Here is a 19,018-nt window from a genome sequence, read left to right on the forward strand (position 1 = left end):
CTCAAACTTGTGATTGTCAACTTTCTTTGTAGCCATTTTTTATGTGTACTGTATTTTTTCAGAACTATGAAATGACTGCCTAGGGATATAGTCTTGTGTAAGAAGACCAATACACTGATATAGAATGGTATACTGTAATGAAATTTGTCCAAATGTGCAGAGGATGCTGAATTTACTTTTTTACTTCTTCTTCTTCTTTTTTTTTTTACGGTACTGTAATTGACAGTAAAGGCTACTGTATTGTGGTGCATTTGATTTTGTCAGAAGAGAATAAGTTTTTGACTAGAACATTTTATTTTAACCTGGAAGTTTGAGGTTTGTGCAAGTTGATGTATAGTTTCGAGATTGTGTTTATAGTGAGAAAATGTTGAATGATGTTAGGAATTGTGTGTTAGCAATCAAGAAAAACAATAACTAGACTGAAAAGTTTGAAAGACAAATTTATGCTGGCTTGTCATAAAGCCAATTTAAAGTCTTGTTTGGTCAGTTAGGTCAGAATAGATAGATGTTCTGGGTATTTGCTAAAGTGTTGTGAGGAGATTCTGGATGGTTGTTTGGCTCTTGGCGTGCAGTTGCTAAAGTAAGTGGTTGATAGGGTGTGTGTGTGTGAGTGAGTAAGTGGTTGATAGGGTGTGTGTGTGTGAGTATGTGGTTGATAGGATGTTCTGGGTGAACACACACAGACATTCCCATCTCTGTTAAAGGATTAGTTCACTTTCAAATGAAAATTTCAAATGTATATGACTTTCTTCTTTCTGATGAACACAATCAGTGATATATTATTAAATATCCTCCTGATACATCCTAGCTTTAAAATGCAGTGAACAGGGGTCACAAGTATAAGCTGAAAGTGCCTCCATCCACATCCATCCATCATAAACATATTTTTGAACTGCAAGAGTTTTACACTTTCTTTGTATGTTGAATACGGAAGGCAGTATATGAATATGGAAGCACTTTCTTCAGCTCATACTCGTGATGCCTGTTCACTGCCATTATAAAGCTTGGATGCGTCAGGATATTAAAATATCTCTGATTAGAAAATATCTCTGATGTATATGACATAGACCTCATGCCACCCTATAAATAATTTTCTAGATCCACCCCTGTGTAGACCTAAACCCTGGATAGGTTATGCAATACTTGTGGTGTGGTTTCTGATAAACAAGCAGTTTTCACTACTTTCTGCTTTTTTTTTTTTTTTTTTTACTTTCCATGAATTTGTAAATAAAGCCAGTATCAGATGAATGTCAGTTCACAGGACCTTCTAGAAACTCTTTTGGCGTTACACACCCATATTGTAGATGAAGTCTTGAGGTTTTAACACAGACTATTGGGTCAGTATGGAGCTCAGTCAACTTCTTCTTGTGCTCTGTGAGTATTATTATTTTCTCTATATTTATTCTTGCTCTATATGTCATTGGATGTTACATTACATTATATTTAAATGCATATGAGAGACGCCTTTATCCAACAAAATCCAGTCCCAGAGTGTTTCCAGAATAAATGGACTGATGTCATATAGAAACAATGCAACAAAATTGTTTTTCTTTTTCTCATGTTTAATTTTTTTGCATAATTTTCAATGCTCTATTTAATTTCTTTTTTTTTTACTTTCAATTCAGTCCTGTGGTTATATATGGGTCAAAGATGAGATGTCACCATTTTGGTGTCTGCATCAAATAAAATATACATAGAAAACATGTTAAATGCAAGTAAAGTGTTTACTTAGATATTTCAAATAACTTAAAAAATGACATATGGGGGAAATTACGGAGCCCTGGACATTACATGCAGGAAAAAATAGTAGGTTAAATATTTACTATTTCGTTCCCTCGAATTATAAATCATGCACATGATTTATAAATCGAGGGAATGAAATAGTAAATCGTGCGCACAATTTAATTTCTTTTCTTGCATGCCATGTGCGTCTGGCCAAGGGCCTGCACCTTGACTTTTATCGGCCGGAGGGCAGGGTCAGTTACCGTGCACAGCTCCTGCATTAACCCTGGCTCAGAACAACCCTTGAGTACTTTGGCCTGCAGGACACACAGGTGGCAGGCTGGGTAACAGCAGAGGGGACGCTAGCCTTTACGAAAAAGGCGAGTCACGACCACTGTGTCGACATGGTCATGTTCTCATAATGAGAACATGAACCATCCACGAACGCATCTCAGCATGCTTATGCTCAGACATGTGAGACAGCAATCATGTCCATCAGATGAGTACAGGAAATGACCACATCTGGAATGCATGGATGGAGAGGCATCTTATAAAATTAACACTTAACTGTGCAAAAGCTTTTTTATGAATGGCGAAACACCGCTGAATGCTCCCTTTCACTGACAAGAGAGATCTCCTGTCATAGGCAAGCTCTTTTAGAAATAATTATCTTTCGATCAGCTCTTTTATGAGGCGATTGGAAGAGAGTGATCACTGTGCACAACCACTCTGCTCCGAGGCAGACTATCCCTTTAAGAGTTTATCTTCATTCCTCTGTTTGTGATCAGACTGTTGGCTTGAAGTTCCCTTAACAGTTTTCTCTGCTATGTCTATGACAATATCTATGAAATATCAATCACATGTTTTATGTTTATTTGTACACACATGCAGTCAGTCCCCCATATATATCTTATATTTTTAATAATTGTCTTAGCTTTTTCAGTGTTTTTTTTTTTTTTTTTTTTTACAAAAAACTCTCAGGTTCCTCAAACCACTCAAAACCTATTCTGGACAAGTGAAGCTGGACATTTGTACAAATCTTTGTAATTAAATTTTATATGTACTTATGTTACAATATATTTTCACCAAATCATCATATGCATTTTTACAGGTGACTTTAGTTCTAGACAAATTAGACAAACCAAAATGAGAACATTTGAGAACATTTAATCATAAAATGATGGTGTTCCACAAGCAAAGAAAAATATACTGTTATAACATGTCTGATGTATAAAACACAGTTTTATCAGCTTACACTGTAATGAGTTTTTCTCTTTGTGTTTTTAGTGCTGATTTTAAACATCCACTCTGGACACACTGAAGGTGATTTATATTTGATTTATATATTTCATCCACACTAACTGTTTTAAACCAGATGATAAATATGATTGTTACATTTGTAGGATTATAAATACAAATACAAATTTATTTTTACAAATAAATTATTGCCTTTTTAACAGTTATTCGTGTAACAGTTCTGAGGTGTGGCGAACATGAAAAACAACACCAGTGTACAAAAAAGACAAGTTATTCACAAATATGGTCTATAATGCTTGAGTCTTGAGATTAAGTCTTTGAGATTGATTGTGTGTGTGTGTGTGTGTGTGTGTGTGTGTGTGTGTGTGTGAGTATGTGGTTGATAGGATGTTCTGGGTGAACACACACAGACATTCCCATCTCTGATTATTGTTTACTATTCTGAAGTAAAACATGTTAACTGTTTTTCACAGCACTGCCCACCATTAGCCAAGCCTAACAAAGTTGATGTGTTACTGAAAAGTTATAATGCATATGATGCAACACTTTTTCCTACTGAAAATAGGTTGTAGTTCTCATTGGTTTGGTGACAGCAACACCTACTGGTCATAACAATACTAGTTTATCTAACATCAAAATTTGAACATAAACTGCTGTACCTGAACAACACACAGGTATAGAGAACAACACTAAAGTCTAACCTGATTTAGCATGTTTTACAATCAAGAAACCATGTTCATGCAGTAAAAACAGCACATTGTCATCATTGTGAATTGCTGTCATTATACAGAAACACCAAAACCCAAAGTGTCCATTAAACCTGATCATCCTGTATTCAGAGGAGACACAGTCACTCTCAGATGTGACATTGATGCTGAAGGAGTCACTAGCTGGAGGTACAGCTGGTATAAAGGAGGTTCAACCAGAGTTTTCAGTGAACTACAGGAACTCACATTCAGTTCTGTTTCTGAGTCTGACGCTGGTAAATACTCCTGTGATGGGGAAGAGAGAGGAGGATCACGCAGATCACACCGCAGTGATGAAGTTACACTGACAGTATCAGGTGAGTTTGATCATCTCTTCATAAACACACACAAGTGTATCATGTTATTAATGAGTGATTTCTCAGTTTCAGATCCCAGAGCAGTTTTAAGTGTTTCTCCTCAGAAGTGGTTGACTGAAGGAGATCCAGTGACTCTGATCTGTGAGGTTAACGGCTCCTCTACAGGCTGGACATTCAGCTGGTTCACTCAAACTAAAGTCTCATCAGGTCAGTTATAATGTGTTTCATCTGAATTAACTGGTTTTATTCAAGTCAGATATTATTTTTTATATGACTGAATCAACCTTACTACATGTGTTTCATCAAGAACATTCTAACTCTTGCAATTGGTTGATATTTACCTTGGAAATCAACCTACAAATGACAACAAATATTAATCTCTGAATATGAGACTGGGCTAGGAGACAGAATTTTAACATTTTAAAAAAAGGTTATATTAGCTTGTAAAGGTCACATTTGTTAGAAATATATCTTTAAGGTGACAACCTCACATTTTCACTTCATACAGGGAGCAGCATGCACTATAAGCTCCTCTCAGACAGCAGCAGAGGATCTGGAGGAAAATACAATGTCAGTTATGCTGCTCTAAACCACACAAGAGTTTATGTGTGCAGAGCAGAGAGAGAAAAAACAGCCTATAAAACACCATACAGCAACACACAACTACTGTGGGTCACTGGTGAGTTCATGCAGAACTTAAACGATGGGTTTGTCTTCAATAAAGGAAATTAAATATGTTCTCAAACATTACTAAATTACTGCTGTAATTGTGTTGTCAGGTGTTTCTCCTCCAGTGTCTCTGATCATCAGTCCCAGCAGATCTCAACACTTCACATCTGTCTCTCTCTCTCTGAGCTGTGAGGACAAGAGTAACTCTGATGGATGGACAGTCAGAAGATACACAGACAGTCGGGGGCTGGAAGATTGTTCATCATCAGCGTTTGGATCACAAACAGGATCTACATGTAAAATCAGATCCACTCATCCATCAGACACTGGAGTGTACTGGTGTCAGGCTGAATCTGGAGAGAAATCTCATCCTGTTAATATCACTGTACACAGTGAGTCTTTATTTCTGTATTTATTCATTTATCTGGTTACAAACAATACATAAGCAGATTGGTGCAAGAAGCATTAGATCAGGGGTATTCAACCTTTTTGAAGTCTAGTCTAAAATAACTATATGTACAAATAATTGTGTGTGTGTACTGACATAATTTATTATGCTTACATTTAGACATGTGCCAATATTCGGTAATACGATATATCACGATAATAAATGAATATGCACAATATTGTTATCATGGGAACTTCAAAATACAGTGAATATTTATTACAAATTATTAACATTTTTATAATACATTTTAAGAATACTTTCCCCATCAGCCGTATAAAATGCACAAAACCGCTGTATTCTGCGTCAAAGGGACACGCGCGCTCAGATGTAAACAAGCCCAATGTGCATGAGAAGCACATGGCGGAACGAGTGAAGGAGACGCACTGAATGAAAGTGCGCATTAAATCTCTGACATCAGAAGGCACTAATCGAACAGCAGAAATGCTGCGGTTACCCCGGAAAAGTCATAAACAAAGCAGCTGCACTACTGAACAGTAAATCAAATGCTTCAAATAGCCAGTCAGTTTTTTTCTATTCGCAATGTTGTTCATCACATCACCAAATACGTATAGACTTAATAGGCTATTTATTTTCAAACGTAATCATTTTTATATTTTAATCTGGACTACAACATTCCCTATAATGATTGAAAATGTTCTGATTATTTGTTATTGTTCAGTAGCACTTAGTGACATAAGGCTTCATTAATTAACATTCATTATTACCAAACTGGCAATGAAAAATACTAATAAAGCATTTATTAGTTTTAGTTACTGTTAATTTTTCTTTATAATTCTTTTGCACTTTACACTGTTTGAAGCATTTTACTTGATGTTTTTTTGTGCATTGTGTTTAATTGTTCTTTTTGTTATAAGAAAAATAGTTATTATAACTATTATACTATGTATACTATAACACTTTTTTGCAACTTATTTCAATATCGTGATAATACCGTATATACCGTGATAAAAGCATCCGCAATTATTGCAACATGAAAATTTGGTACCATCACATGCCTACTTACATTACAAATAAATATTAATAACTGTTGTAGAGAGTCAATATATCTATGGACCACCCCGAAATGCCTCAGCATGGGGTTAAAATTTTTACTTGTGCAAGGTCCACACAAAAAAAAAAATAATAATAAAAAGGGAAAAAAATAAAAAGAGAAGTTGTTTTCCTTTTTTCAATATTTTCACCATGTTGCTGATATCAAGTCAATCAAGTTTTATTTGTATAGCGCTTTTTAAAATATACATAATTTCATAGTAGCTTTACAGATTTTACAGATCAAGCTGATTTATTTAATGGCTCGGACTGTTATTCAGTGGCTTGTAGCCAGGATAAAAAGAAATATGTGGAGGAGTTCCTGGACTATTGCCACCTATAGGTGTGTCAATCCCCTGGCTTCACCTTAAGCCTCTGAGCCCCAGAATTCCATCTTGGTTCCATCTTGGCTCCACGCTCCCTTGTCTCCACTGTGGTCCAACATTGGCTTCGCCTTGGTCAGCCATCAGCATGGTTGTGCCACTGACATCCAGTCCTCCAGTTACACCTTGTTCCTCTACCCCTTTGGCTCCACCAGGCTCCCCCAACTCCTCCATGGCTTCTTCCTCCATCATCTCCTCTCTGGCTGCTCCCTTCCTCCACTGCACTGTGGACTATTATGTTTTTGGGATGGGGGAATAATGTAAAGTGCAGTCTTGTTTCAGTTTAGTGTTTCATGGACTTTTAGTTTGGTTCTCATTGTTTCTGATCGCCATTGCCAAAAAGGAACCAGTCACATTGGAACAGTGTTATGTGTCATTATTACAAAGGGAAAAGAGCAGTCAGAAACACTGAAATATAAAAACATACGATTATGAAATACCTGCCCTACATTTTTCTTGTTTGAGAAGCTGTTTACATGGATAAGTAACAATAGGGAAGAAAAGAGTATCGCAACTTCCGTTTTATGCCATAATTTGGGTGGGGGTTAGTAACAGCACCCATGCAGGACTCTGTTGCAGACAATTAATCATTAAGTCGCAACAGTCACTTGGCACAGGTTACTCAAATCACATAAGAACTGTGAAACTAGATCTTGCAAGTAAGCAGAATTTTACATTCAGACAGGAAGCAAATGTAGAGGTGATAAAATTTGGCTGATGTGATTATATTTCTGGGATCTAGTAAGGGAGCTCATAGAGCCTGTGTGACATCTATCCAACAAAGCATTACGATAATCTTATATTGAGGTCATGAACGTATGAATTAAGTTTTCACCAGTAGACAGCATGTCATAATTTGCAAACATAGGTGAAAAATGGCTGTTAACACTAACAATTTAATTATATTAAAAAAAAGAAAGACTGCTATCAAACATAACACCCAAGTTATTAACTTTAGAAGACAATGTATCAGTTATATATGTTTGGTCCAATAGTTTGGAAATATATGAGGAAATTAAGTGTCATCAGCACAACAGTGAAAGCTTCACAATGCAGTCAGCTACTCTATTGCAAACATTGCATGTTTCCTGTGTTTCTGTAGTTGGTGTGATTCTGGAGAGTCCTGTTCATCCTGTGACTGAAGGAGATAATCTGACTCTACGCTGTTTATATCCATATACAAGCCCATCAATCCTCAGAGCTGATTTCTATAAAGACGGATCACTCATCCAGAATCAAACTACAGAGATGATCATCTCTACTGTCTCAAAGTCACATGAGGGTTTCTACTACTGCAAACACCCAGAGAGAGGAGAGTCACCCAAGAGCTGGATCTCAGTCAGACGTGAGAGTCAATTAAACTGTGAGTGATTTATGTCTTCGCATGTCCTCGTTCAGATATAGTGCATGATAAAGTGCTTGTGTGTTTCTTTTTCAGGGTCTCATTCAGACTCTCAGATCTCTGTCCTCAACATACTCAGTTCTGTACTGGCAGCTTGTCCATATCTGCTAGTGACAGTCGTGCTGATTTACAAATGCTGCAGAATGAGAGATAAAACAACCCCGTGATTTATTACAAGTCATTGTAATTAAAGTAAAAATCATAGTTTGTTGACCAACAACTTAGTCATTACTATTGTTAATAATATGTGGCTGAATTACATATTTGTATGTATGCTTTGTATACGCTTTCCCTTTTTCTTTCTAATGTCACCACTCGCATGCTCACCGGGGGTTTGGCTCCCTTTAGCCCTTAGGCTCCTCTTTTGTTGCTCGGTTCTGCCTAGGTCTTCCAGTTTGCCAGCTCTGCCTACACTCTAAAAAATGCTGGGTTAAAAATAACCCAAGTTGGGTTGAAAATGGACAAACCCAGCAATTGGGTTGTTTTAACCCAGCGGTTGGGCTAAATTATTGCCCAACCTGCTGGGTAGTTTTATTTAACTCAACTATTGTTTAAAAATTAACACAAAGAATGTTGGAAATGAACATTTATTAATGTTCAATGAATAATTATTAAACAATAAACATTTATTAAATTGCTTATTAATACATTTATATTAATAAACTATTACATTTATATTAATAAAATATTAAAGCTTATTAATAAACATTCACCTTTTGTCTATTATTGTTGCCTCTAATTGCATCTGGTTTTTAATTTCCCAACTATTTTGGGTTCATTTTAAGCTAGCCATATAGCAATTTTTAAACAATAGTTGGTTTAAATAAAACTGTTACAATAGGACCAGGCAGGAGACAGAAGATAGGAATAACAGGTTGTTTATTGAACACAAGCAGAGTATAACGATGCAGACAGGTGAGTAGCAGATGCACTTTGGTGATGTACGAGTGATATGGAGAATGACACAGTCCTTTGTGTTTGCAGAGTGACAATGGAGAATGATACTTGCTGAATGGAGTTGATGACTTCAGACAACAATTCACGCCAGATAGGTATCGAGGAGAGGAGCTAGGAAACCCGGTGTACAGGTAAGTAGCAAGAGGAGTCCTTGAGGTAAGCATTCAGGTAAGTCCTTAGATGCAAACGAAACTGGACAATGTGACTGTGTGTGAGTGTGTCTTAAGGAGTGCTGATGATGAGTGTGCTGATGAGGTGCAGGTGGTGGTGATCAGAACTCAGGGGATGGTGTGCGCTGTGATTGGAGGGTGCTGGAACCTGGCGTGTCTGTGACAACTACCCAGCAGGTTGGGCAAACATCTAACCCAACCGCTGGGTTAAAACAACCCAATCTCTGGGTTTGTCCATTTTCAACCCAACTTGGGTTGTTTTTAACCCAGGATTTTTTAGAGTGTAGGTGTGTCAATCCCCTGGCTTCACCTTAAGCCTCTGAGCCCCAAACTTCACCTCGCCCTGTCGACCCATTGGTTCCATCTTGGCTCCACGCTCCCTTGTATCCACTGTGGTCCAACATTGGCTCTGCCGGGCTCCCTTGTCCCTCTGGCTTCGCCTTGGTCAGCCATCAGCATTGTTGTGCCACTGACTTCCAGTCCTCCAGCTACACCTTGTTCCTCTACCCCTTTGGCTCCACCAGGCTCCACTGTAGATCTTCATAATGGCTCTGCTCTGCGTCATTCTCTGGCTCCTTCCTCCATCATTTCCTTCCTGGCTACTTCCTCCATCATCTGCTCCCTGGCACCTGATTCCATCAACTCCTCCATGGCTTCTTCCTCCATCATCTCCTCTCTGGCTGCTCCCTTCCTCCACTGCACCGTGGACTATTATGTTTTTGTGATGGGGGAATAATGTAAAGTGCAGTCTTGTTTCAGTTTAGTGTTTCATGGACTTTTAGTTTGGTTCTCATTGGTTCCTTTTTGGCAATGGCGATTAGAAACAGTCACATTGGAACAGTATTACGGATGTGTGGGTTTAATTTTTTTTTCTATTCAAAATTCAGAATATTCATAACTTTGGGTAGACTCTACTATTTGTTTTGCAATAAATCTACAGTGCGCATGTTGTAGACAGTTGACGCGGTGCCTCAGTCTGATTTATTTTTTTATTTTTTTTTTATAGTAACTCTTAATTGTATAATGTGTATAGCTCCAAAATTTGGTCACTTAGTAGACTGAAACCAGTGTCAAGCTAAGCTTTTGTCCATCAAACCTTTGGTAAGTCCACTAGTCAGGAATCTGAAAAATATTCATTCTTCATGTTTAATATCTATTTTCAATAAATATGCAGACCATGTTAATGTCACAGTTCCCTCGTCTCCTGAACTCCATTTCCCATGATCCTCCTGTTCTCCACACCTGCACTCACTTCCCTCGTCTTCTCCCCATCATCACGGATCACCTGCACCTGGACCTCCTCGTCAGCACTCCCCATATAATGGACTCACTCCCTTCACTCCCTGTCCGTTCTCTGTTGTATTTACTGTGTGTATAGTGCTTACTCTCCTTGTTGTGATTAAAGACCGTTGTTTGTGGATATCTGACTACGCTTCATCTCTCCAACACCATACGCCTGTAACAGAAGAACGGACCCAACCGATGGATTTTCCACAAACAAGTGGAGACTTCCCCCAGCTCCCTGGCTCCTGGTTCCAACGCCTCCCACTCCTCTGTCAGCTGGCGATCGCCTCATCTGGCTCCTACAGGTGGGTCGTTCGCTGGATAGGTATGTGGAGGAGTTCGTTGAGCTCGCTTAACTGTCTGACTGGCCTGAGGCTTATTTAATCTCCCTGTTTCTGGATGGACTAGATGATGACACTATCCGTTTTGGTGAACCTGATTATCGTTTCTCCTTAAGCAAAACTATCAATTCAATTTTGTGGTTAAATGGCTCCAAAGTCCTCGTTGATGGGGTTCAGGATGAGTGTTTGTCTCTAGTCCATCCGGAAACATGGTTGGCCGGGCCAGTCAGTCAGCCTCCGTCTTCCTCCGCATACCCCTCCAGCGAACTTCCTGCCTGTCCCATACTGGACCCACACTCCACTGCTGGGTCCAGAAGGCGGAGGAAGAAGAGAAAGCCCAAGTCCACTCCAGTCCACGCCACCGAACCAGTATCTCCATGCTCCTTCGCCGAGCCAGTGTCTCCATGCTCCTTCGCCGAGCCAGTGTCTCCATGCTCCTTCACCGAGCCAGTGTCTCCATGCTCCTTCGCCGAGCCAGTGTCTCTATGCTCCTTCCCCGAGCCAGTGTCTCTATGCTCCTTCACCGAGCCAGTATCTCCATGCTCCACCGCCGAGCCTGAATTCCCATGCTCCTTCACCGAGCCCTCAGCTCCAGCCGCCGCCGAGCCGTACACAGGGGCAGTACCTGTGAGTGGGGAACTCCTGGGCGGGGTTTCGGGGCCGCCAGAGCCCACCAGGGCTCCAGATCCGTCTCCTGACCCTCCATGGCCGCCCACGGCCTCTGACCCTCCATGGCCGCCCACGACCTCTGACCCACCAGGGCCTGCCAAGACCCCTGACCCGCCATGGTCATCCACGACCTCGGACCCGCCCTGGAGACCTCCAGTGTCCGTCCGCTCCTCTCTCTGCACCTGCGTGAGGTCTCCAGGGCATAATGTAATAATGTAGTAATGTAATAATGACACACGCCACTGAATAACAGTCCAAGCCATTAGATAAATCAGCTTATAAATTAAAAAATCTAGTCTTTCACAGTACAGTTTTGGTATGTTAACCCCTCCTTAAATCCTCAAATCCCATTATTCTGATTTGTGAAATCTTTCACAGTACAGCTGTGGTCTGTTAATCCTTCCTTAAATCCTCAATTTCAGTATTCTGATGTGTGACAGTACAGTTTTGCTTAAGTGAAGAATTGTGAAATCAGAATAGTGATGTTAAGGACTTGTAATGAGGAAGTGTCAATAGACCAAAACTCTGCTGTGAAAGATTTCACAAATCAGAATCGTGAAGCTAAGGATTCAAGGAAAAACAAAAAACTGTACTGTGTAATATTTGCAGATCAGAATAGGATGTTAAGGACTCAGGAAAAGGATAACTAGACAAAACCGTAGCTACTGTAAAGATTTCACAAATCAAAATCATGAAGTTAAGAATTCAAAGAAAAGTTAAAAGCCCAAAATTGTACTGTGAAAGATTTAACAAATCGCATTAGTCTATTTTGAGCCTAGCATGACCTGACTAGATGACCATGTATTTTTTTTTAAACCTATAAGCTGATTTATCTAATGGTTTGGACCATTATTCATGTGAACAGCCCATGTGTCATTATTACAAAGGGAAAAGAGCAGTCAGAAACACTGAAATATGAAAACATACGATTATGAAATACCCGCCCTACATTTTTCTTGTTTGAGAAGCTGTTTACATGGATAAGTAACAATAGGGAAGAAATATATATTATTTTATATATTGCAAAGACACAATTATGGCGGAGAAAGACAAGCAGAAGTTTACGAAATGTGCTCCGCCCTGCCCTCGTTTCATCACGGGCGGGGATACACATGATATGTGCGTTGCTTGTATGGGAGTGGAGCATGCACAGGCAGCTCTCGAGGGAGCTGTCTGCGTGCATTGTGAAAAACTAACGCTCCGTGTACTCCGATCACGCAGCGCGTTCTTTGATAAAAAAGAGGACGCTGCGGCAAGTGTTCCCCAGGGCTCGGGTCCCGCTGCTGCCGAGGCACAGCGTAGACTTCGTTCCTGGGGTTCACAAATGGATCTGGTGGAGGGGTTAGAGACGGGTCCTGCCCTATCTCGACCCTCACCTGCCAGATCTGCTGCCTCTTCTCTGGCCACGGAAGCACGCGCAGCGGTTTCTTCCCCCAGAGTGGAGGCACCGGAGCTTCGCTTATCTGTCTCCGAGGAGATGGATGTAGCGAGCGCCGGCGCTGGAGATGAGGGCCCGCCACCCGCATCTCCAGCATATGAGGAGCTGTTAGAGGTTTTGACTCGGGCAGTGGATAAACTAAAAATTGAATGGCCGGAAGAAAGTTCTGAAGCGCGAGTTAAAAGCAAACTAGATGAGCGCTTTCTCCCTGCCCGAGCTCAACCTCAGCCCCGGGGATTGCCATTCTTCCCAGATCTCCACACCGAGGTGTCGAGATCGTGGCAGAGTCCAGCACATTTCCGTGTTTATAACCCTACAACGTCTCTATACAGTAACATCATGGGGGGGAAAGAACACGGTTATACGGCGATGCCTCGGGTTGAAGAGACGCTTGCGAGCTATCTCTCGCCTGAGTCAGCATCGTCGTTAAAATCCCCGACTTTGCCCACCAGACCCCTGCGTACAACATCAGCATTGGTGGGCAGGGCTTATACCTCAGCGTGTCAGGCAGCAGCATGTCTGCATACTATGTCGGTCCTCCAGGCATACCAAGCTGACCTGCTGGGGGAAATAGACCAGAGTGGCGAGGCGTCTTTTGAATGTATTCAAGAGTTGAGAAAGGCGACTTACTTAGCTCTCCGGGCCACCAAGGAGACGGCAAAAACAATCGGCCGGTCTATGGCAGCCCTGGTGGCCACGGAGAGGCATTTATGGCTGAACTTGTCAGATATTAAAGAACGTGATAAGGCAGTGCTTCTCGATGCGCCAGTGTCTGTTCAGGGCCTCTTCGGCGACTCAGTAACATCAGTCGTCGAGAGGTTCCAGGAGGCAAAATGTCAGTCTGCGGCCTTTCAAAAGTTCTTCCCTCGCCGCTCTGCTGGGGCTGCTGAGCGGGAGCAGCCTCAGGCATCTACAAGCTCCTCATCTGTGCATAGGGCGCAGCAAAAACAAAGTGTTGCTACCCGTGCTCCCCCGAAAAGATCTTGGGGACCGGGTAGGACAGCACAAGTGAAGCCTTCCCGCGGTAAATCAGATCTGCGGGCTGTTATTATCGCCAGGAAGGCTGCGAAAAAGTCCTGACACGAGGGGTCCAGGACTTCTGAGGGCAGCCCCCTCCGGAGAGGGTCCAGAAAAATTAAAATCTATAAAGTTGACCCATCTTCGGCGCCTGCAGGGGGCTATCCTGTTAACCCCGCCACCTCGTGTGTCGCGGGGCACAGCAGCTCCTCCCGATCCTCTGAGGGCGGTCGGTCAGCACCTGATTCGACTGTTCCCTGCCGGTGCGCCGCTTCAGGGCGTCGAGCCAAGTGCTCAAAAAACACCAGAGACCAGTCTCGAGAGACTGGTTCCCTTAGTAGAATATTTAGAAGAATGGAAAAGTCTTCCCAATATTTCTCAGTGGGTGCTGCAAATGATAGAAAAGGGGTACAAAATACAATTCGGGTTTCGCCCGCCCCGGTTCAGCGGGGTCCTCAATACAGTAGTGGACCCCCAGCAGTCTCTGGTCATGGAACAGGAAGTGATGACACTTTTGCAGAAGGGGGCTATAGAGAAGGTTCCTCCCGCCAGCATGCAGTCAGGGTTTTACAGCCGATACTTCATAGTTCCGAAGAAGGATGGAGGGTTGCGTCCTATTCTAGATTTACGCATGTTAAATCGTTCAGTGCAAAAGCTCAAGTTCAAGATGCTAACACTCAAACAGATCACTACACAGATCAGGTCCGAGGACTGGTTTGTTACAATAGATCTGAAAGACGCGTACTTTCATGTATCAATCCATCCTTCACATTGGAAGTTCCTCAGGTTTGCTTTCGGGGGCGAAGCTTATCAATACAAGGTTCTTCCGTTTGGCCTATCTCTTTCACCCCACACCTTCACGAAGTGCGTGGATGCAGCGCTGGCTCCTCTGAGACTCCAGGGCGTCCGCGTGCTGAATTATATCGACGATTGGTTGATTCTAGCTCAATCAGAGCAACAGGCAGTTCTACATCGAGATGTAGTTCTGTCCCACATGAAGAAGTTAGGGTTGAGACTCAATGCCAAGAAAAGTGTGCTTTTACCGGCTCAGACTACCAATTATCTAGGGGTAGTTTGGGATTCCACGTCGATGCAGGCACATTTGTCCCCTGCTCAGGTGAATTCCATTCTCTCAACCGTGAAAGGGGTGAAATTAGGCCAGTCACTCACTGTGAAGCAAATTCAAAGAATGTTGGGTCTGATGGCAGCGGCATCCAACGTGATACCATTTGGCCTGCTGCACATGAGACCCCTTCAGTGGTGGCTCAAAACCAGAGGGTTTACTCCAAGGGGAAACCCTTTTCGCACAATCAAGGTCATGCGGCGATGCCTTCGTGCCCTGGCGGTGTGGAAAAAGCCCTGGTTTCTATCCCAAGGTCTTGTGCTAGGAGCTCCTTGTCGTCGCAAAATGCTAACGACGGATGCTTCTCTCACAGGGTGGGGAGCGATCATGAGTGGTCGCTCAGCTCAGGGTCTTTGGGAGGACCATCATCGATCCCGATGGCGGTATTTCGAGCACTCAAATACTTCCTCCCAGACCTCAGGGGCCTTCACGTGTTAGTTCAGTCAGACTACATGTCGGTGGTCTCTTATATCAACCATCAGGGGGGGTCTGAGGTCTCGCCAGTTGTGCAAGTTAGCTCATCAGATCCTCCTGTGGTCCCAGGGCAAGCTTCTCTCGCTGAGAGCAGCTTATATCCCGGGACATCAAAATGTGGGAGCAGATATCCTGTCGAGGCAGGGGCCGAGGCCCGGGGAATGGAGGCTCCATCCAGAAGCGGTGGAACTGATTTGGAAAAAGTTCGGTTGTGCACAAGTCGACCTATTTGCCTCGAAAGAGACGTCTCACTGACCGTTGTGGTTTTCTCTGACCCATCCAGCCCCTCTGGGGTTGGATGCTATGGTACAGACGTGGCCGAGGCTACGTCTGTATGCATTTCCCCCGATCGCTCTGCTCCCCGGAGTTCTGGAGAGGGTTCGCTGGGATGGGGTCCGTCTAATATTGGTAGCCCCGTTCTGGCCGGCCCGAGTATGGTTCACGGATCTTAGAAGACTCCCCCATGGAGATTCCTGTCAGACAAGACCTCTTGTCTCAGTTGGGTGGCGCAATAATTCACCCGCACCCAGAAATATGGAAACTGTGGGCCTGGCCCCTGAGGGGGCAGAGCTCGTAGAATCTGGTCTCTCAACTGAGGTTGTAGAGACCATTCTCCACTCCAGAGCTCCAACCACGAGAAAACTACGCATATAAGTGGAAACTGTTTGCTACTTGGTGTAGCCACTCTCAGGTGGATCCGGTCCACTCTTCTGTCAGTCAAGTACTGCAATTTCTCCAAGACAAGTTCTCGGAGGGTTTAACTCCTTTTACATTGAAGGTTTATATAGCCGCTATTTCCGCTTATCACTCTAAAATAGAGGGTCTTTCGGTTGGTAAAAACCCTTTAGTTGTACGTTTTCTCCGTGGCACTCGGAGGCTGAGGCCTGTTGTACGCACAAAAATGCCTTCCTGGGACTTAGCCATTGTGTTGGAAGGGTTAGCTGCGGCTCCCTTTGAACCTCTAGAGGAAGCATCTGAGAAGATCCTTACCCTCAAAACCTTATTTCTTCTGGCCATAACATCCCTCAAAAGAATCGGGGACTTACAAGCACTATTGGTTGCACCTTCATGTTTGGACTTTGCACCTGGTATGGTCAAAGCCTTTCTACATCCTAGACCTGGATATGTTCCTAAGGTCCCTACCAATGTCCCAGGGCCTATTGTGCTGCAGGCCTTCTGTCCTCCACCTTTTACAAATCCGGATCAGGAGAAACTGAATCTGCTCTGCCCGGTGAGGGCTTTAGATGCGTATGTCCACAGAGCTGCCCTGTGGCGAAAGACTGAACAACTGTTTGTGTGTTACGGTTCTCCTAATAAGGGAGGTCCTGCGTCTAAGCAGAGAATGAGTAAGCGGGTGGTCGAGGCCATCTCTCTTGCTTACAAATCGGCCGGACAGCCCTCTCCTTTAGCTGTCCGGGCGCATTCTACCAGGGGTATGGCTGCCTCAAAGGCTTTGATGTCGGGGGTTCCCCTCCAAGACATATGTGATGCTGCTGGGTGGTCTTCCCAGCATACCTTTGTCAGGTTTTATAACCTCGATTTGGGCTCCACTCCAGGGTCCTCAGTCCTGTCATCCTGAAATAATAACACAACAGGCATTTGGTCTTATGGCCTAGTTGGGATAGCGTTCCCAAAGCGACTACGCAGCGTCGATGTTCCCATGAAAGGGAACGTCTCGGGTTACGTCTGTAACCCTGGTTCCCTGAATAAGGGAACGAGACGCTGCGTAGCTTAGCCATACTCCCTGCACGCCTGTGAGCGTCTGCTTCATCCACTATTGGTTTGATTTCACGAGTGCTTCAAAACGTAATCACGCAGAGGGGTTCCCAAAGCGACTACGCAGTGTCTCGTTCCCTTATTCAGGGAACCAGGGTTACAGACGTAACCCGAGACATTTTCACCAGTAGACAGCATGTCATAATTTGCAAACATAGGTGAAAAATGGCTGTTAACGCTAACAATTTAATTATATTCAAAAAAGAAAGACTGCTATCAAACATAACACCCAAGTTATAGAAGACAATGTATCAGTTATATATGTTTGGTCCAATAGTTTGGAAATATATGAGGAAATTAAGTGTCATCAGCACAACAGTGAAAGCTTCACAATGCAGTCAGCTACTCTATTGCAAACATTGCATGTTTCCTGTGTTTCTGTAGTTGGTGTGATTCTGGAGAGTCCTGTTCATCCTGTGACTGAAGGAGATAATCTGACTCTACGCTGTTTATATCCATATACAAGCCCATCAATCCTCAGAGCTGATTTCTATAAAGACGGATCACTCATCCAGAGTCAAACTACAGAGATGATCATCTCTACTGTCTCAAAGTCACATGAGGGTTTCTACTACTGCAAACACCCAGAGAGAGGAGAGTCGCCCAAGAGCTGGATCTCAGTCAGAGGTGAGAGTCAATTAAACTGTGAGTGATTTATGTCTTCGCATGTCCTCGTTCAGATATAGTGCATGATAAAGTGCTTGTGTGTTTCTTTTTCAGGGTCTCATTCAGACTCTCAGATCTCTGTCCTCAACATACTCAGTTCTGTACTGGCAGCTTGTCCATATCTGCTAGTGACAGTCGTGCTGATTTACAAATGCTGCAGAATGAGAGATAAAACACCCCCGTGATTTATTACAAGTCATTGTAATTAAAATAAAAATTATAGTTTTTTTGACTAACAACTTAGTCATTACTATTGTTAATACTATGTGGCTGATTTACATATTTGTATGTATGCTTTGTATACGCTTTCCCTTTTTCTTTCTAATGTCACCACTGGCATGCTCACCGGGGGTTTGTAAGGTACTTACAAACTGTATATGTACAGTATATATGCTTTGAAGAAATATGAATTGTGAAAATTGCAATACAAATCAATTGAATTGAATTTGTCTCACTCCTCCTGTGTATCTTTCTCTCTATAAATTCACATATTCCTATTCCTTCACATATTTCTAGTCAAATTATATAGTTAAAACATAGTTCATAGAAGCAATAAACACAATGAGAGTTTTTAAGTTTCCTGTCTTGTATTGCTGCAATGCTCTGTAGGTTTTTCATATTTATGTTTAGAGCTGTGAAATACAAGAATAGTGTTTATAGTTTTAAGAAATTCATTGTTGTTTTATGGATGATATTTGGATAACATTATGGACTTTAGTGTGTAAGAAATTAAACAAAGTTTAATAAGGTTTATGAAAATCAATAAAAATATTTTTTATTCAAATAAAAAGATCTGAAGACCACTAGTGTGAACTTTGTTATCTGCAAATAAACCTCATTATTTAGAAATGTCTTGCTCTTAATTATTAAATATTTCCAGCCTAAAATAACTCCAACAGCTAAAAATTAGGAACTCTTTTAAAAAAAATGCATATGTCAATTTCGAATGTGGCCATGGTCACAAACCTGATCTGGGCCAGACAATCACAGGACTAGTATGGGCCACAAACCCTTCACCAATACGGTGGCATCATTGCCACACATGGCCCAGCTTTGGCTAACAGGATGCATTGTCACTGCCGACAGGAGGCCAACAGTTCCAGTTTGAG

At 42.3% G+C, this 19,018-nt stretch overlaps 1 protein-coding gene across 1 annotated transcript; it reads left to right on the forward strand.

The window, feature by feature from the left end:
- The first annotated feature begins 1,274 nt into the window (after nt 1-1,274).
- Nucleotides 1,275-18,703, forward strand: LOC137017878 (B-cell receptor CD22-like). The gene is made up of 9 exons (XM_067382616.1): nt 1,275-1,374; nt 3,010-3,045; nt 3,770-4,042; nt 4,109-4,249; nt 4,551-4,721; nt 4,822-5,103; nt 7,695-7,955; nt 17,628-17,870; nt 17,964-18,703. Exons 1-9 carry the CDS (start codon nt 1,344-1,346, stop codon nt 18,092-18,094), a joined length of 1,569 nt encoding a protein of 522 aa, XP_067238717.1. The 5' UTR covers nt 1,275-1,343; the 3' UTR covers nt 18,095-18,703.
- The last annotated feature ends 315 nt before the right edge of the window (nt 18,704-19,018 follow it).

The sequence above is a fragment of the Chanodichthys erythropterus genome, chromosome 3 (genome assembly GCF_024489055.1).
Source record: "Chanodichthys erythropterus isolate Z2021 chromosome 3, ASM2448905v1, whole genome shotgun sequence".
In the NCBI taxonomy this organism is placed as follows: domain Eukaryota; kingdom Metazoa; phylum Chordata; class Actinopteri; order Cypriniformes; family Xenocyprididae; genus Chanodichthys; species Chanodichthys erythropterus.